Source organism: Centropristis striata, chromosome 7 (genome assembly GCF_030273125.1).
Source record: "Centropristis striata isolate RG_2023a ecotype Rhode Island chromosome 7, C.striata_1.0, whole genome shotgun sequence".
Classification (NCBI taxonomy): domain Eukaryota; kingdom Metazoa; phylum Chordata; class Actinopteri; order Perciformes; family Serranidae; genus Centropristis; species Centropristis striata.
Genome location: NC_081523.1, coordinates 30,942,182 through 30,957,741, shown reverse-complemented (window position 1 = coordinate 30,957,741; position 15,560 = coordinate 30,942,182). Strand labels below are relative to the sequence as shown.

The 15,560-nt window shown below is 40.4% G+C and overlaps 2 protein-coding genes across 2 annotated transcripts; one reads left to right on the top strand and one right to left on the bottom strand.

The window, feature by feature from the left end:
• Nucleotides 1–182: 182 nt before the first annotated feature.
• On the bottom strand, nucleotides 183–11,348 carry rad17 (RAD17 checkpoint clamp loader component). The gene is made up of 18 exons (XM_059336867.1): nucleotides 11,198–11,348; nucleotides 11,052–11,099; nucleotides 10,640–10,757; nucleotides 9,797–10,027; nucleotides 9,070–9,144; nucleotides 8,793–8,931; nucleotides 8,405–8,541; nucleotides 7,822–7,874; nucleotides 7,035–7,160; nucleotides 5,714–5,783; nucleotides 5,514–5,625; nucleotides 5,149–5,346; nucleotides 4,587–4,690; nucleotides 4,360–4,506; nucleotides 4,065–4,193; nucleotides 3,052–3,172; nucleotides 2,402–2,459; nucleotides 183–917 (listed from the first exon to the last, which is right to left on the bottom strand). Exons 3-18 carry the CDS (start codon nucleotides 10,679–10,681, stop codon nucleotides 740–742), a joined length of 1,920 nt encoding a protein of 639 aa, XP_059192850.1. The 5' UTR covers nucleotides 10,682–10,757; nucleotides 11,052–11,099; nucleotides 11,198–11,348; the 3' UTR covers nucleotides 183–739.
• ak6 (adenylate kinase 6) lies at nucleotides 11,218–15,259 on the top strand. The gene is made up of 6 exons (XM_059336871.1): nucleotides 11,218–11,366; nucleotides 11,450–11,525; nucleotides 11,862–11,954; nucleotides 12,225–12,283; nucleotides 13,945–14,090; nucleotides 14,674–15,259. Exons 2-6 carry the CDS (start codon nucleotides 11,489–11,491, stop codon nucleotides 14,861–14,863), a joined length of 525 nt encoding a protein of 174 aa, XP_059192854.1. The 5' UTR covers nucleotides 11,218–11,366; nucleotides 11,450–11,488; the 3' UTR covers nucleotides 14,864–15,259.
• The last annotated feature ends 301 nt before the right edge of the window (nucleotides 15,260–15,560 follow it).

Genomic DNA, 15,560 nt, shown 5'->3' with positions numbered 1-15,560 from the left:
ATCTGTATTCATTACATATATCAAAAAGTATTCAAGGTGAAAACACTTGAGTCTAAGTTTAATGTAGTTCAGTGAGTCACCATCACCAGAGGGAATATTTCAAAGAGCCTCTGTGAAACTGCCGAGTAAATATTGGATGAAGGTGTGTGTGACAGGATGTTCAAGTAAAGAGCCCAATGATCAGCGTTTCACACATTATTTTTATTCACATGCTTAATTAGTTTAAACAACTTCAATAAGCATTTATTTCTTGTTTTCCATCCATCTGAAGGGAAACAGTACAAAAAAACACACACAAAAAAAAGATGTCAGATGAAGGACAGTTCTCCATTACAGGTTAATCAAGGCTCAACAGTCACTCAGACAAAACGATGGCAAGTGCTGAACATGCACTTTAAACAAATAAATACTGATAATATTTCAAATGGTACAAATGAACTGCCGAAGGCCAGATTATTACTAATAATCCACCTGCTTTCATATTATTATGAGCCTGTTTCAAGCTTCAGAATCACATTATATCCAGGTTCTACAGGAAAAGGAGGCTGTTTGAAAAATGATCAGATCTTGTCTAGATGACATTTCTAGGAGGCAAAACTACTGGTTATACCAGAGCTATAGCCATCAACATGCTGTGGAGTGGAGCTACGGTCTCCTCATTCTCATTTTGCCAAAACTTGCAAACAACGTTGACAATGAAAAAGTGAAATTGGGTCACAGAATGGCAGAGTTGTGTTTGTTAGTCACTGACATATTCCTCTATGATCAGGTCCTCCTCCTCCAAAAGGACTTGGCTTGTAGTTGGTTGGGGCTGACTGGCTGGCAGACCCTCCTCATCCCCACCCTGACCTTTCTCTTCCTCCTCACTGTCTTGCTCCAGGGCTGGCTCTTTGTCTGTAAGAGCCTCCAGTTTTAATCTATAGAGACACACAGACACAGGACACCTCAGCAGTATTCTTAATCAACACTTGAGGGAAACTTAGCTGATTTTCAACCTGTCACTGTAGCATGACAGAACGTGCAGATGATTGGTGCCCAGATGATGCAAAAACATCATTTGTGTCATGTGGGACTTAACGTTTTGTATCACACCTGCTTTTGAGAGTATTTGAGGGTTTATACATAACCAGTTCATGTATAAACCCTCAAATACTCTCAGAAAAGAATCAGTTTGTCTGACAAAAAAACAAAAACAAATCAGCACATGGTCCAAATTAATTCTTCTGTCCAAAGATTTCAGCCACATCTCATGTTCTTCTTCAGCAGATTGGGAGGCACCGTTGTGATGGTTTAGTCCTTATCAAGTGACATAACTATATAAATTGCGTCACATGCAAAGAAGTAGTCAGATACAGCACCACTGTGCAGTAAACTCGTACATATAAACAAGTATCACAATTTAAACTCTGACGGCTTTTACAACATAAGAGATCAGTGGTTAGAATCCACCTACATAGAGCAGTCAGTGAAGAAGAGGGTATAGAGAGAAAGGAGCAGCATGTCAGAGGACCTCTCAGGGCCAATGGGTAGAAGGAGCGGGCAATAAAAATTCCAACCCTAAAAGTCACAGTCAACTTAACAGAACACCTCAGAAGCATTGCAGTGCAAAAAACATTGTTCAAAGGCCATCAAGGGCATCTTGACAGAGACAGTGGTTTCCATTTATAGTCATATACAACCACCTTTAATCCACTGAGGAGGGCAATACAAATTCTAATTTTGCTCATTCCTTAACAGCTTTATGAAATACACCAGGACTTGACTCGAGAGTGGAGTAGACATAATTCACTCCTCCTGTTTGTCCACCTAGTTGCATGCAGGTGTTTGCAGCGCTGTATAACATGCACTAAACATGGATATTTAAAAAGTTGGTAACTGGTAATCATTGGTACCCTGTTTGTGAAAATGGTTTTTTTTCGTTCAAAGTTATTAATTCAGTTCAGAGTTTTACCAATAGGTGGAGCCATTTCTTCTCAAAGTCAACCTCGGGTTGTTCTTACAGTGTCAAAACATTTCATTCACTTAAAGATTTATATTTGATAATATTATCATGTAAATATGTGATAAATAAATTGTGATCATTAGTGTTCAAATACCTCTGTTAGCAGCTTCTAAAAGTTAAAAGCAAGTAAGTAAACCTTGAGTTGGGATTATTTTGTCAAAAAAACATTCAGTTTATTTAAGTCGTTGAAATTAAATGATCCTGGTTCAGGCAAACACAGTGTATTGGATTGATTTCAGCTGTGGATCTATTCATCTCATTTCTCTCTCTTCAGATTGTCCACCAGTACAAAGTGCAAAGGCTGGTTGGATCTTTTGGATTGCAGACTCTGGGGTCAAGTTGAATCACAGACAAACTTGAATCTAACTGTATCACGGAAAGAGAAAATGTTTGCTGTACCTGCCGGGGAACCTCCTTAGTGACATCTGACCCACGTCCTGGATAAAAGCTATCTGAGCTGGAAGACACAGTGTAGTACAGAACACTTCTGTTAATGAATCCTCTTAAACATACGCTCTTGCTCAAATGAGTTTACAAAGCTCAACTGATTGTGACAAAATGGACTGAAGAGTTATAGCAAGATATTATGTGTTTTTATCTGTGTTATGTTCAAAGTCAAATATGTCAATATGAATGATGTAAATCTGAAGTGTCACTTCAAAATGCAGTACAGTACAATTATTAGGCAAGGCCTATAGTCCGGACAAAGTTTGGCTTTGATATAATGCTTATTTGTCCAATGGCTGATACGAATGGCTTGCTGTGAGCAGCTGTGTTTAACTATGATTGTAAAAAAACAAATCAAAGCCGGGAAACTGCAGAAACACAGCATGATATATGACTGTGGCAGTCTCAAGAGGAAGATGTTCATTGTGGAACATAGCAGCTACAAAAACTTACAAAACCATCCATGTTTCAGCATGTTTTAACAGCAGTTTTGTGCAAAGTAGTGTATGCAGTGTACTGATGGTATCCTATGGTTAGGTTTAGGCTCAGGCCAAATGAATGGAAGTCAATGCAATGTCTGTGCTTGCGTGTGTGCAGGTTACCTTGGTTCCTCATTGGGTTAGTGAGTTTGGCCAGGTATGGCAGCAGTTCAGTCTGCAGGCTGACTGGTGTCAGACAGAAGCTCCTGAACAGGGACTGGGCAGCCAGGCAGTTCTCTCGGTGCTGACAGGAACAAAAATCGTCTCATTACAGTCTTATGTGCTGTCACTACATTTAAAGTGGATGTAAATGTGATCCATTCATAATCAAACTTTCTGAGAGTGTGAGTGAGAGATGTTTTATATACTTGGGGATGTTGTTAGTCAGGTTGATTTGATCACTCTATCATGGACTAAAGTACTTGATTGTGTACTAAGAATTATGCCAACCAGACAGTTTTAACATATCAGTGTCACCAAAAAGTCTGCAACGTCTGACGATGTATTCAACTGCCCTGTGGCCTCCCCTCAGCCCTCATACATCGGAATTTTTCAGGATATAACAAAATCACCCCCATTAAACTAGGCTCTCTGAGCTTGAGTACTAAACTCTGCAACTTTTCAACTTCCTCACAAACAGACACCAGACGGTTCAGATTGGCAGCCACTCTAATGTTGAACATCAGAGCCCCCCAGACCGTGTCTTCAGCCCCCATCATTGACCAGGGTTTCCTAAAGCCAGTTTAACAAATAAACCAGACTTATTTCGATTAGTCTGACTAATTTTCAGTTGATTCGGTTCCATTAAGAAAAGTATTTCCCAGCATTTGCTTCATGTAACTATCAACTGAAAGTTATTCAGAATAACCCAAATAACCCTGCCTTATTTGGTTATCTAACCTTTATGGAACAGGCCCAGGGTTTCAAATAACGATGAGAAATCATTGTGGACCGTGCTCAGAAAACAGCATTGAACATTGATTCCTGGGAATCATCATCACAGAGTTTGTCAGAGTTACCCAATCCAATTAATGCCTGCAGGTCTTGTTTCCAGACAAGGTAACACATGTTTAAACTATTCTTAAACTTTAATCGACAACTGCATTGTCAACAACAACAGATCTAACGTGTCTTACCTTCTTGTTGACCATCAGCCAGTTGGGTTTGTGAAGCGGTCTGAAGCCAACAGAAACTTGTTGAGAGTTGGAGTGAAGGAGTCCCCTGGTGGCCACTGAAGACCCGTAAAGCCCCATAGTGCTGCGACTCTGAAAACAGCACAGCACAGATTTTTATAGGTAGAAAGTAAGGAATGAAAGATATGGTGTCATGGCTGTTGTGATCCCATCGCAAGATGGTCTCTAGTTTCATATTTTTTTATGTAGTGCTATTTTCAGTATGAATGCCTGCAGACATTATTAGGGAAAGACTGACCGTCCAATCAGAAGTGAGGAGGTCAGCATCAGACAGATACTCGCTGGCTCGGTCCACATCCTCCACCTCAGAGAAGAAGTCCAGGTAGTTTTGGTGAAGGTAAAGGTTGAAGAACTCTCCAGACATGTGTGATCGCTCAACAACCAACTGAACAAAGACCAGAGACAGTCAGGTTCTCAGAGTTCTCAAGGACTAAAATGACATTTGGGCAAGAAACATGTGTGCACCTCAGGTTCTACAAGTAATGCTTCTCTGTGATGATGGGACAGGTGAGAGGGTAGAACAGGGCCGGGGGCACATTCAGCTTCTTCAGCACCTTCATGTTTCCCTCCTGTAAACAACAACAACAAAGCATACAAACTACTTGCCTCTGCGCTGGTTACTGCTGCAAGGAGTGTGGAGCACTGAGAGAAACTGAGAGAAACCTTTGTAGTTTATCACACATGAAAATTGTGCCTCTTTTGGTGCTCATTATCCAAATGTCAGTTTCTGCATGAATTTGAATGAACCTGATTTCCTGCTCAGACTATTTACTATGGAAAAAGTAGAGGGGTCCATGCAAAGTTAACAATCACCAACATGTTCTAATTAAAACACATTTCTACATCAGATAGAGAACAGACTGAGATCAAGACCTTAAAGTATAAAACTGGTGTTATTTATGTCCTAGTGTCAACAAAATCTATGAAAAAGACTAATGCCAACAGTCAATCTCTTTATACCTTCTGACTACCCTTCTGTGTGAAAACAGAGGAAAGGGTTGTATGGAAACTGGGAGATATGACTCACGTTTGCAGTGCAGGATCTTTCCCAGTGCTCTAAACAGGAACAGAGAAGCATCTTTCCCTCCAATAGCCTGCTCCTCTCCATGCTCCTTTATTAGTTTGGGCTTCTTCTTCCTCTGGTTTGTTCTAGAAACAGCCTTGCCCAGTGAAGACCCGTGTCTGTCCTTCTTCATCCTCCACAGTCCTTTTTCTAATGACTTATCTGGAAAGTTATAAAGATGACAGACATTCTTCGATGTCAGCCGATGAGAGGGAAACAACATTTGTTTGAGGCAAGGCCATGTGGTCATTAAAACCAAAAGGTTTTTATAGTGTTTCATGGTGTGCATGTGTACGCTCTCTGGTGTGGTATATGCATCTATAGCTAACCTGGAAGTGAGGAAAACTGGAGGCTGTTGATGGCACTGCGAATATCTCCTGAGCTTCCTGAACATAGTGTCTCCAACACTGCCTGGTCCTGAACGCACATCCTCCCACAGCTCTGTTTAGAATTATCGGGAAAATACACTGTAGAAAACACAAACAAATTGTACCAATCTGTGAAATCAACTGCAAGGCTTTTCTTTCACCTTTCCTGCCTCCAGGGTTGAAATTCGAGTCAGGACCTTCATCATTGTGGTTGGAGCCACAGGATTAAAACTGGAAAAACAGAACAGAGTGTAGAAGGTGATGAAATTACCAGTATTATAAAAGGCACTAATGGTAAAGTCAGGATAATTTAAATACCGACAGCACTTATTCAACTTTTTTAAAACGGAAATGCTGTTTTGCTTTGAAGATTAATTGCAATCACCTCTACTTTGCTTTTTTTTTGTTCCCTACTGTCGATTTTTTTGGAGAGGTTTCACATTAAAAGCCTTTTGGAAATGGCAGGGCTTCTGTCCTTTGTGCCCTTGTACAGCTTTTAATGTGAAATACCTAAGCAGGAAGTTTGACTGACAGCTGTGACAGAAAAAAACTGCAAAGTGGAAACAGCTGCAAATAATCACTGACTGAAAACAGCATTCTGAGAGTGGCGAGTATGACTTTATGCTTAATGGTATCATCCATCCATCCATCTACAGTATTTGCTACACATGCTTGTGTTGCACTCACACCAACGGGCAATTTAGAGTCAACAGTTGAACTAGCCCACATGTTTGTGGACTATTTGAGAATTTACAGCAAATTAAGTTTATCCCTCTATTTGTCATTATAAACTCATCACTTAGAATGTGACAGACCATTTCAGGACAAAGAGGCTTTTGCGCTGGCTTTACAGGCACACGTGCAAACACACATGCTGTATTTATCATTATTGTGAAAAAAATGAGGGTGCATGGTGATGTAGTGGTTAGCAGTATTCACTCACAGCAAGAGGGTCGTGGGTTCAAATCTGCCTTGCGGCTCTTCTATGTGGAGTTTGCATGTTCTCCCCGTGTGTGTTCTCACCGGGTACTCCAGTTTCCTCCCACAGTCCAAAAACATGCAGCTTAGTCTTAATTGGTGACTAAATTGCCCGTAGGAGTGAATGAGAGTGTGATTGTCTGTCTCTATGTGTCAGCCCCGTGATAGTCTGCAGACCTGTCCAGGGTGTACCCCGCCTCTCGCCCAATGTCAGCTGGGATCAGCTCCAGCCCCCGCGAACCGAGTTCAGATAGTCGGTAAAGAATAATTAATTAATTAATGTAAATAGAGGATAATTATGAATTCCATTGCATCATGTAATTTGCTTATGTCAGTTCTGCAGGGAAAATCCTCTGGGATTAACAGGAGCCACATTAGTATTGCTGTGATTAAAATAGTTTACTGGATTTATTGGCTTTTACCAAAACCAAAGCACACATATGCAAAATCTTTTCCATGAAGGTCAAACGTTCCTGTCAAAGCCAACAGTGTGTCACTTTAAACCTTATGCTGCTGATGTTCAGCTCCTCCTGGATCTCTCTGGGAAAAAGAAAGCGTGAGCTGCTGTCTCCACTCAGACTGTCTGACACTATGAACACCAGGAGACATCGGCTGGTCCTCACAAATCGCCTGGAAGACACACAGCAGGACACAATCTCACACAAAGCAGGAAAATGCACAGGTGCAAGAGATTAGATAGCACTAATTATTGAACACATGTAATTATTACTGAATCAATTCAATTAAAATCATTCCTAATGCTGATGATGAAATATATCTGAACAGCAGCAACACAAGTCCCAAGGTCTCCTATGATCTCTTTTACACAAAACTGGTGACACTGAAAGTTGGAAACTTAACCTGAAGTGTCACTCAGATTTAGAGAACTTTATTTATCCCAAGAAGGCCAATTTGTCAGTCTGTATACAACATACACAACTTCAAAACTCCCAGGGAAGGTATCCGTCAGAGGCAGGAATAATGTAAACAAAACATTTTGTTATGGTTCATATAACTAGAGTTTAAAATAATGTAACAGTCATTAAATATGTAAGTAAGAGGATTACAGTGAATTCTGTAAGCATTCAGCATTAACAATACAATTTTAGCCATTCTTGTTTTTCTCAGATTAAACCAGCAGATGAACTGGTTCCTACTGGTACGCGAACTGGTCACTATCCATCTGGTCTGTATATTTACACAGTGGCTTCAAAGCTGTGTGTCATGATAGGTACAAATCCTGGATTTCTGTGTGAAAGCAGGAAACGTGCTGTGAAAACTCTTATCTCACCTCAAGATATCATGCAGGCTGCCAGGCTGCCTGTAGAACTGGTTTGGGAAATCCTGAAGAGTCAGAGGTGATGATCCAGTGTTAACTCAGGTGTATATCCATATATGTCTAAACAAAGCAGCTTAGACTCATCTATCTCATCAGACAATATTATAAGAGACAGAAGAAAAGTTGATACACAACACTAAATGAGAAGCATGTCAATGAGATGATACAGAGAAGCATGTCAATGAGAAGAGTTTTGAGAAAAAGTAGAAGAGCCACTTTTCAATTTCTTTTTGTGACATTTCTTGGAACCAATCAGCAGTTTAATTCTGGACACCATCCTGGTCAAAGTCGTTCTCCTAATCATACAGGAACTATGATCACATTACTGTTACAAAATAGTTGAGGCTTCAAGAGGATCTTGGACAATAAGTTTACCACCTAAAATAAATAAAAAGTATGGCGTTAAACATGACAAAGGCGTGCAAGAAAGAACTCGAAGAAAAAAACAGAAAGTCACACGATTGAACAAAGTACATTTCACAGGCAGATCTAAAAACACAGGAGCAGTGACTTCACTTGAAGGTGTAGTACATACCTCCACCAGTATGAGCTTTTTGTCTGTAGCTTCTTCATCACCCACCATCTTTAGGCAGTTGTACTTGTTTGCTCTGAGGAGGAAGTCCTGGAACTGGGTTAACTGGGAACTGTAGGACAGGCCATTCATCCTCCAGTCTGACAAAAGAAAAAAACTCTTTGGAGAAGCCTGTATACTAACACAGGGTAGCGGTGTTGGTACCAGAGATCTCATATCACACTGCAACTGTTAGCCTGCATCCCCCAACAACTATCCCCATTTACAAATATACCCTTTCAAAATAAAATTTTCCATCAAAAAAGGGCTCTTTTAAATTAATAATAATACATGCATGCTTTTCCTGAGTTTGACAGTGACACAGATAGGTAAGAGGCAGGTTTCGTCTCACCATGCTCACTGCTGCTGAATGTCTCCAGGTTGCAGGGGTTGGTCCAGTCCTGAACCCTGAGGCCCAGCTCCAGAGACAAAACCTGGACTGTGGCAGTCTTTCCACAGCCTGATGGTCCTGTCAGCAGTAGGATACCACCCTGCAGATGACAACAGCCAACCAAAACCTGAACCTTTATCTTTACTTCCACAGGCAACATTATCATAGCTCAGACTAAAAAACAGGGACAAGCCTGATAACCAAGGCTCGGTTACTGAAATCATTACATTTCTCTTACCTTTGATGCATTTGAGTGAACTCTCATCCAGTTCTCCACTTCCTCTATCTTCTTCTTGTGGACAGCTAGCTCAGCCTGCACAAAAACACATAATAACATTACTAGACACCAACAACGCAGTTAAAACTACCTGATTAGAGCCTTCGGCCTCCTGACACTCAAATCGAGTAAACTTAAAGATCACTGAGACATGAAGACATGCTCATGTGTCTCCATACTGAATTGTGGTAGTAATCCAAGTTTAAGAACAATGGAGAAAATTACTTCCTATTTGTGTGGCCACTGTATAAAAAACATGCCATGCCTGAATTAATCAGTTCATGTTTTTTAAGATTTACCATAAATACTTGTGGCTGTATGAAGCCATTGAATGCTATGTTGTAGACTATTCAGCAGGGCTGCTTTATGGGTGAATTTTCTTTTTGCATTAATGTGATGAAGTAAGTTGATTTGTCATGTAGTTCATTACTGGTTTAGCCAAAAATCTAATTCTAATATATGCATAAATGGTTTCTTAGCTGATTCTCCAGACAGTGTACTCTACAAAGATATTAATCAATATTTAATTATTTAAATTAAATTGAACATGATTGAAGATTTTCCAGGGACCTGAGTTCAGATAAGTGGTTAAGGATAAAGAATGAACGAATGAACGAATGAATGAATGAATGAAAGTATGAATGAATGTATGAATGAATGAACATATGTCATAAGTAATGATGCTGACCTGTGAACGGGGCGAGTATCTGTTCACCCAAGGCTCATCCAGGTCAGTCTGGGCTGTTTCTTTCAGCAGGTAGGACGTGTGAGGGTCTGAGCTGCTGGCATCTCCTGTCCTCTTCCTGGGCCTCTTAGGCTCAGCCTTGGAGCACAAAGCCTGGCTGCCCTTCCTCCTTCTGGACAGTGCAAAGCTTTCCCCTGGCATATCAGTGAAGGACGGATCCACCCAGCGCATCAGCTATTATGAATACGGTTGAACAAAAAATTAGATTTATAAGAAACAAAGTATACAAGAGGTCAAAGTTAATTAATTACAGGCCAATTAAAAATTATTACTAAACAGAACCAGATTCATAATATAATTTAGAGAGGAAGGCAGGGGCCAGGTGGTGTGCTCAGTAAAGAGTCAGAACCTTACCACTTGAAACTAAGGTACTAAGGCAGATCTGAAGAAACACTGTAGGTGATTAAATTTGCAATATGATTGAGAAAAGAGGAAAACTGGAGATAAAAATTCAAACACTGGCCTTAAACAAAAATGTCCAGACTTTCCAAATGTATTGACACATTGTATATTTGACCAACTATTCATAATAATTTTGGACTGTGCGTTTTGATCAGGGTTATTTAAATCTTGCTCATTTTCAGAGTAAGGGATAAATAGAGAACAAAGAGGATCAAATTAACAAAATTATCACATTATCCTGGAAGAATAACGAAGAAGAAAAAGAAGATATATTCATAATAAGCACATTCCTAACTTGAAAACATAATGGTTTAAATAGAGAATTTACCAAACTTTCATGATACACACACACAAACACAGTAATGTAATTGTTAGTACTCTTACAGAACTTGAAGCAGCTTTATCCCCCAAAGAGAGCTTGTCCATCCTTCACCGCGCTGCTTCACATTGAGAGGAGCTGCACAACTGGGAACCTGAGAGACTGTGTGGTGATGCTTTGGATCTAGCCAACATTAAGAAAGAGTGGGGGTTATTTTAGATTACATATGAAGTTATATTTATTTTTTACCTCTCCCCACCTTGTTTTTGTGTTGCCAAAAATGTATTGATGTATCGCCACACCTCAAACATATAACGTTACCCGTGAAGTGCTAAAAGTATATTTTAGTCTATTTCAGTGGATGCTAACATACTGTAAGCACACCCACATGTCGACTGCAGAGTGACTGAAGCTGACTAACGTCCACTTACTTGTTAGTTTATGTTAAGCTAATGTGATATATCTGCATTAACTCACCTTGTTTGACCATTTGGTATGCAAGCAGAGAGATTCCGCCACTTCCAACTGTTCCGGCGTAAAAAGAATTAATTTGTGAGTTAAAGCGGGAGTAAAATTATTGTTCCTAAAGAGTTCAGGGAGCGATGAGGCAAAGTTAAGTTTACCTATTTAAAACTCAGAGGATTGTGAGTGCCGCTAACTGGTTGTCCATTGACGTGAAACTGACGTGAAGCCTCGGTTTACGGCAGTGTTTGCGAAAGTCTAGCTTGGTCTGGCGTGATAGCAAACATCTAGCTGGCCAGGTCTTCCACTTCTCAGGTTCCTCTTCTTCAGGTTTGTTTCTTGACATGAAGCGGAGAGACCAAGTAGTTGCTGTAAGTGTCATGAAGAGATAAAAGGACTGTTGTGTATTTCAGGTGGCCGTCATCAAGACACGTGTTGGCTGCTAGCAAGCTATGAAGATGAGGAAGCGACCAAACATTCTGTTAACAGGTGATGAAAACTTCTGCTGCATGTCTTTTCACTTTTATCCTCAATCGGTAGGTATGATTTAGCTTGTCGATTTGTACAAGTGATTTGTTTCTAATGGTCTCATATTCGACTCATTTTGATATGCATCATGGTCATGAACGATCATGTAACGTTATAGGTGGAGGGAGCATCACCCAATGTCAAACCATAAATTAATTATGAAATGCTGAAGTGCAATTCTATGCAATTTGCTCAGCTCAACAACCTGATGTGTTCACACCAGATAGATGATGTAGTATGCATAATTCAACTTTAAAACAGGGCAATACTCAATGTATACGTACCTCTATCCTACAGGAACCCCTGGTGTTGGGAAGACCACTTTAGGAAAAGAGCTGGCCCAGCGGACCGGATTGACCTATGTCAACATAGGAGACTTGGCCCAGGAAGGTAAAAACATTAACCTGCTCTCTACAACAACAAGACCAACAGACTAGATCAAGCACCGGCAGGATGTAGCATCTGTCATCCTTCTGTAGAAAGAATCACTAATGTTATCCTTATGGCTGTTGTCTCTGTGCTGCCTTAGCTGGCCCTGGATTGAGTCTTCCCTCAATGAGCTGATTTTAGACTTACTATGCCAAAAATAAATAATAATAATAATAATAATAAGTAGGTTAAAGTCTCTGTTCTACTGATCCTTATTCTCTCTCTCCCCAGGACAACTTTATGATGGCTATGATGAAGAGTACCAGTGCCCTATTTTGGATGAGGACAGGGTGAGTTAATACCTCATCCTAGCTTTGAACCTGCTTAGAATATCTTGACCCTTTATTGCGCCAAAATAGAGACAACTGAGTAGAAGTGGGGGGAAAAATCCATACAGCATAGTATCGCGACATTTTGCATGGCAATATTATTTTGATTGATGGCCGCCAAGTATCGATATTAAGTGTTCCGGCGGGCCAGCAGTATTAGCCGTAGCAGGCTCACCTTTAGGAATATATTGGTGATACTTATCGTATGAAACTAGAAGATCTAAGGAATCCATAAGCGTCAGGTTATTCTGTCGGGGAGTTGTCGAAATAATGCTCTAAAGTTAGGTTATTTTTTATGCTTCATTCAAATTCACTGGAAAAAATTCAGAACAGTGAAGCTTAAAGTTGAGGAAAGTTTGATAAAATGCTGCAATTGTCAGTTATCAGTTCAGTTCAGTTTGACGGAATACTTTGTTGGTCAGTCTGTGGGTTTGATTGTGGGGAAATAAAAAGACTGAAGTGAGATGAATATACTGACATTTTTTGTCTTATTTGACAAAACAGTTCTTGATTGAATTTTAACCTTTTTTTAAAAAAAATTATTTAACAGTTAAATCGCAATATATTGTATCGCAATGCTCACCATATCACAAAATGCTTAAAATCACAATAATATGGTATTGTGACGCAAGTATCAGGATAAAATCGTATTGTGGGGCCTCTGCTGTTTCACACCTTTACAGCTGAGTGCACCATTGGATATGACTTAGAACCACAGCAGCACTCCCAGTGCTCTTTCTTATCAGGTTTAGCTGCAACTATCATTGCCCACGAATATTGAAACTAGGTTTAAAATCTCAATCCTGGTGCCTCAACCCTCTGACCCAGGCCAGCCACACATGAGGAGTAGAGCACCAAGTAACCACTACAGACTACAGATAAAAATCTGAAGCAGTACTGAGGTTTGTTTGTTTTTTACTTTTTGACTGCTTAAATAAAGGTGTACTCTTCTTATTAATGTTGCACTTCTATGAAGGTAGGCGACTCACAACAAACACATAAGAAAAATAAAAATTGAAGCAGCGCGGGGTGTCCCGGTGGCTCACACTGGTAGAGCACGTACCATTAAGGCTGAGTCCTTGCTGCGGCGGACCCGGGTTCAAATCTGGCCTGAGGTCCCTTTGCTGCATGTCTTTCCCTCTGTCTCTCCCTTTCTATCTGCCACTATCTAACAAAGCATGAAAAATGCCCATAAACAAAAAAAAATGAAGCAGCAGTGGTCAAACACCTTCACATTTATTCTGTTAGTAAGCTCCGAAAACACAATGTCCCAAATGCAACTGGAAAATGCTTAAGTCTTTCAAACTCCACACCAAACTCAGCTGTTTTGTGTGCTAAATTGAAAAGGAGTGGAAACAAGCACAGTGCTGGTCAGGTTACGGAGCACTTCCATTACGTGCTATTTTTCTTTTCTCTGCTCCTCCATATACAGTGTGTAGTCTAATTATAGGCTAAATTATCACCATTATTGAGGAGATTGCAGCACCAGCTTAGTCCCTCTATGAGCCAAGGCACATTTAATTTGAAAATGTTAAAACAACATGAAGTTAATTATCACCACAGTTGGAATTAGGTTGTTTGGGTGTTTCATGTAAATATTGTGACTTATTGTGATCCTGCAGGTTGTGGATGAGCTGGATGAAAAAATGGTAGAAGGTGGTATGATTGTTGACTATCATGGCTGTGACCTGTTCCCTGAACGCTGGTTCCACATTGTCTTTGTGCTCCGCACAGACAACACCCAACTGTACACACGGCTGGAGAGCAGGTAATTCCACTTCATTTCTAGCTAATGGTATGCCACTCTTGTTTTCATGACATGCAGATTGGGTGGTACGGCACTGTTGGAGCACTACTGACTATTGGTATACTGCTGCTGATCCAGAGATGCATTAGAAAAGATCATGGGGTGATAATACAGAACAAAAAACTCCTGCACATTGTCCTCTTCAATCACAGTCACAGATATTTAATAACAAAGTTTACTGAAGGAACCTGAACTGCTTAATAAATTCTTGATAAATTCATGCCTCTATGGTAAATGGTCTGTATTTGTATAGAGCTTTTCTAGTCTTATAGTGACCACTCAAAGTGCTTTACAACAGCCAACATTCACCCATTCACACACGGGTGGCAGAGGCTACCATGCAAGGTACCACCTGCTCATCAGGAGCAAACTCATACACCTGGGTTCGAGGATCGAACCACTGTCTTCATGATTAGAGGATTACCTTTCACCACTCTCTTGTTTAATGACTACAAGTTTAGTTGTAGGTTGCTTTTCCCTCATTGTTGCGGTATGTGTCCCTCCTCCTGTCTGAGATGGCTTCTGTCCTCTGTGTGACTGATAGGGGTTACACTGGGAAGAAGCTGCAGGACAACGTGCAGTGTGAGATCTTCCAAACCATATACGAGGAGGCCATGGAAGCCTACAGCGAGGAGATCGTCCACCAGCTGCCCAGCAACAGTCCTGAGGAACTGGAGCAAAACCTGGAGCAGATAGTTCAGTGGACTGAGCAGTGGATGAAGGACCATAACTAGAAGCTGAACTCTGCCTGCTGGGTTCCACTGGCAGGACTGTCAAAAAGTTATTTGGACAATTGAAATGAATTGTAGTTTCCATCTGCATATATTTTCACAGATGTTGCTATCATGAAGACTGGTGATCTATTCAAAGTTGAATCACTTTGTTCAGTGGCCTCATTCACCTGCCTCTACTTTGCAGTGAGTGCTGCTGGGCCAACTAACTCTTTAATGATTGGACTTGAAAGGGTTTGATAGATGTCTTTAAAAATTATAACAAACACCTGGACTTTCTAATACTGGTTGCCTGATTACCCATCACGTGACCTTTAACCAGTGCAAACTGGTGTCAAGTTAAAGCACTCATGCTACATGTCATATTTGTTTTATAAATAAATGACCAGTGGGAAACTGCTTTGTCTTCATGTCCTCCTAGTCATAACCAACCAGCGGCTGTAGCTGTGGTTAGATATCAAGCCCCACTGAGTATAGACTGGGAAGTAACAAGTATGCAGGAACTATACTAGAGAGAAAATAGTTCTCACATGAAACTGCTCACAACAGTTTGGATGATCTTGAGGAACGAGCATGATTTCTGTTGAGCTCATTTTAGTTATATTGAAGAAAAAGCAGATCTCTCCATGGCACTACATTTAATCTGATTTTGGCTGAGCGGGTCACATTTAGTAAATTAATTTGGGAATATGCACATGGA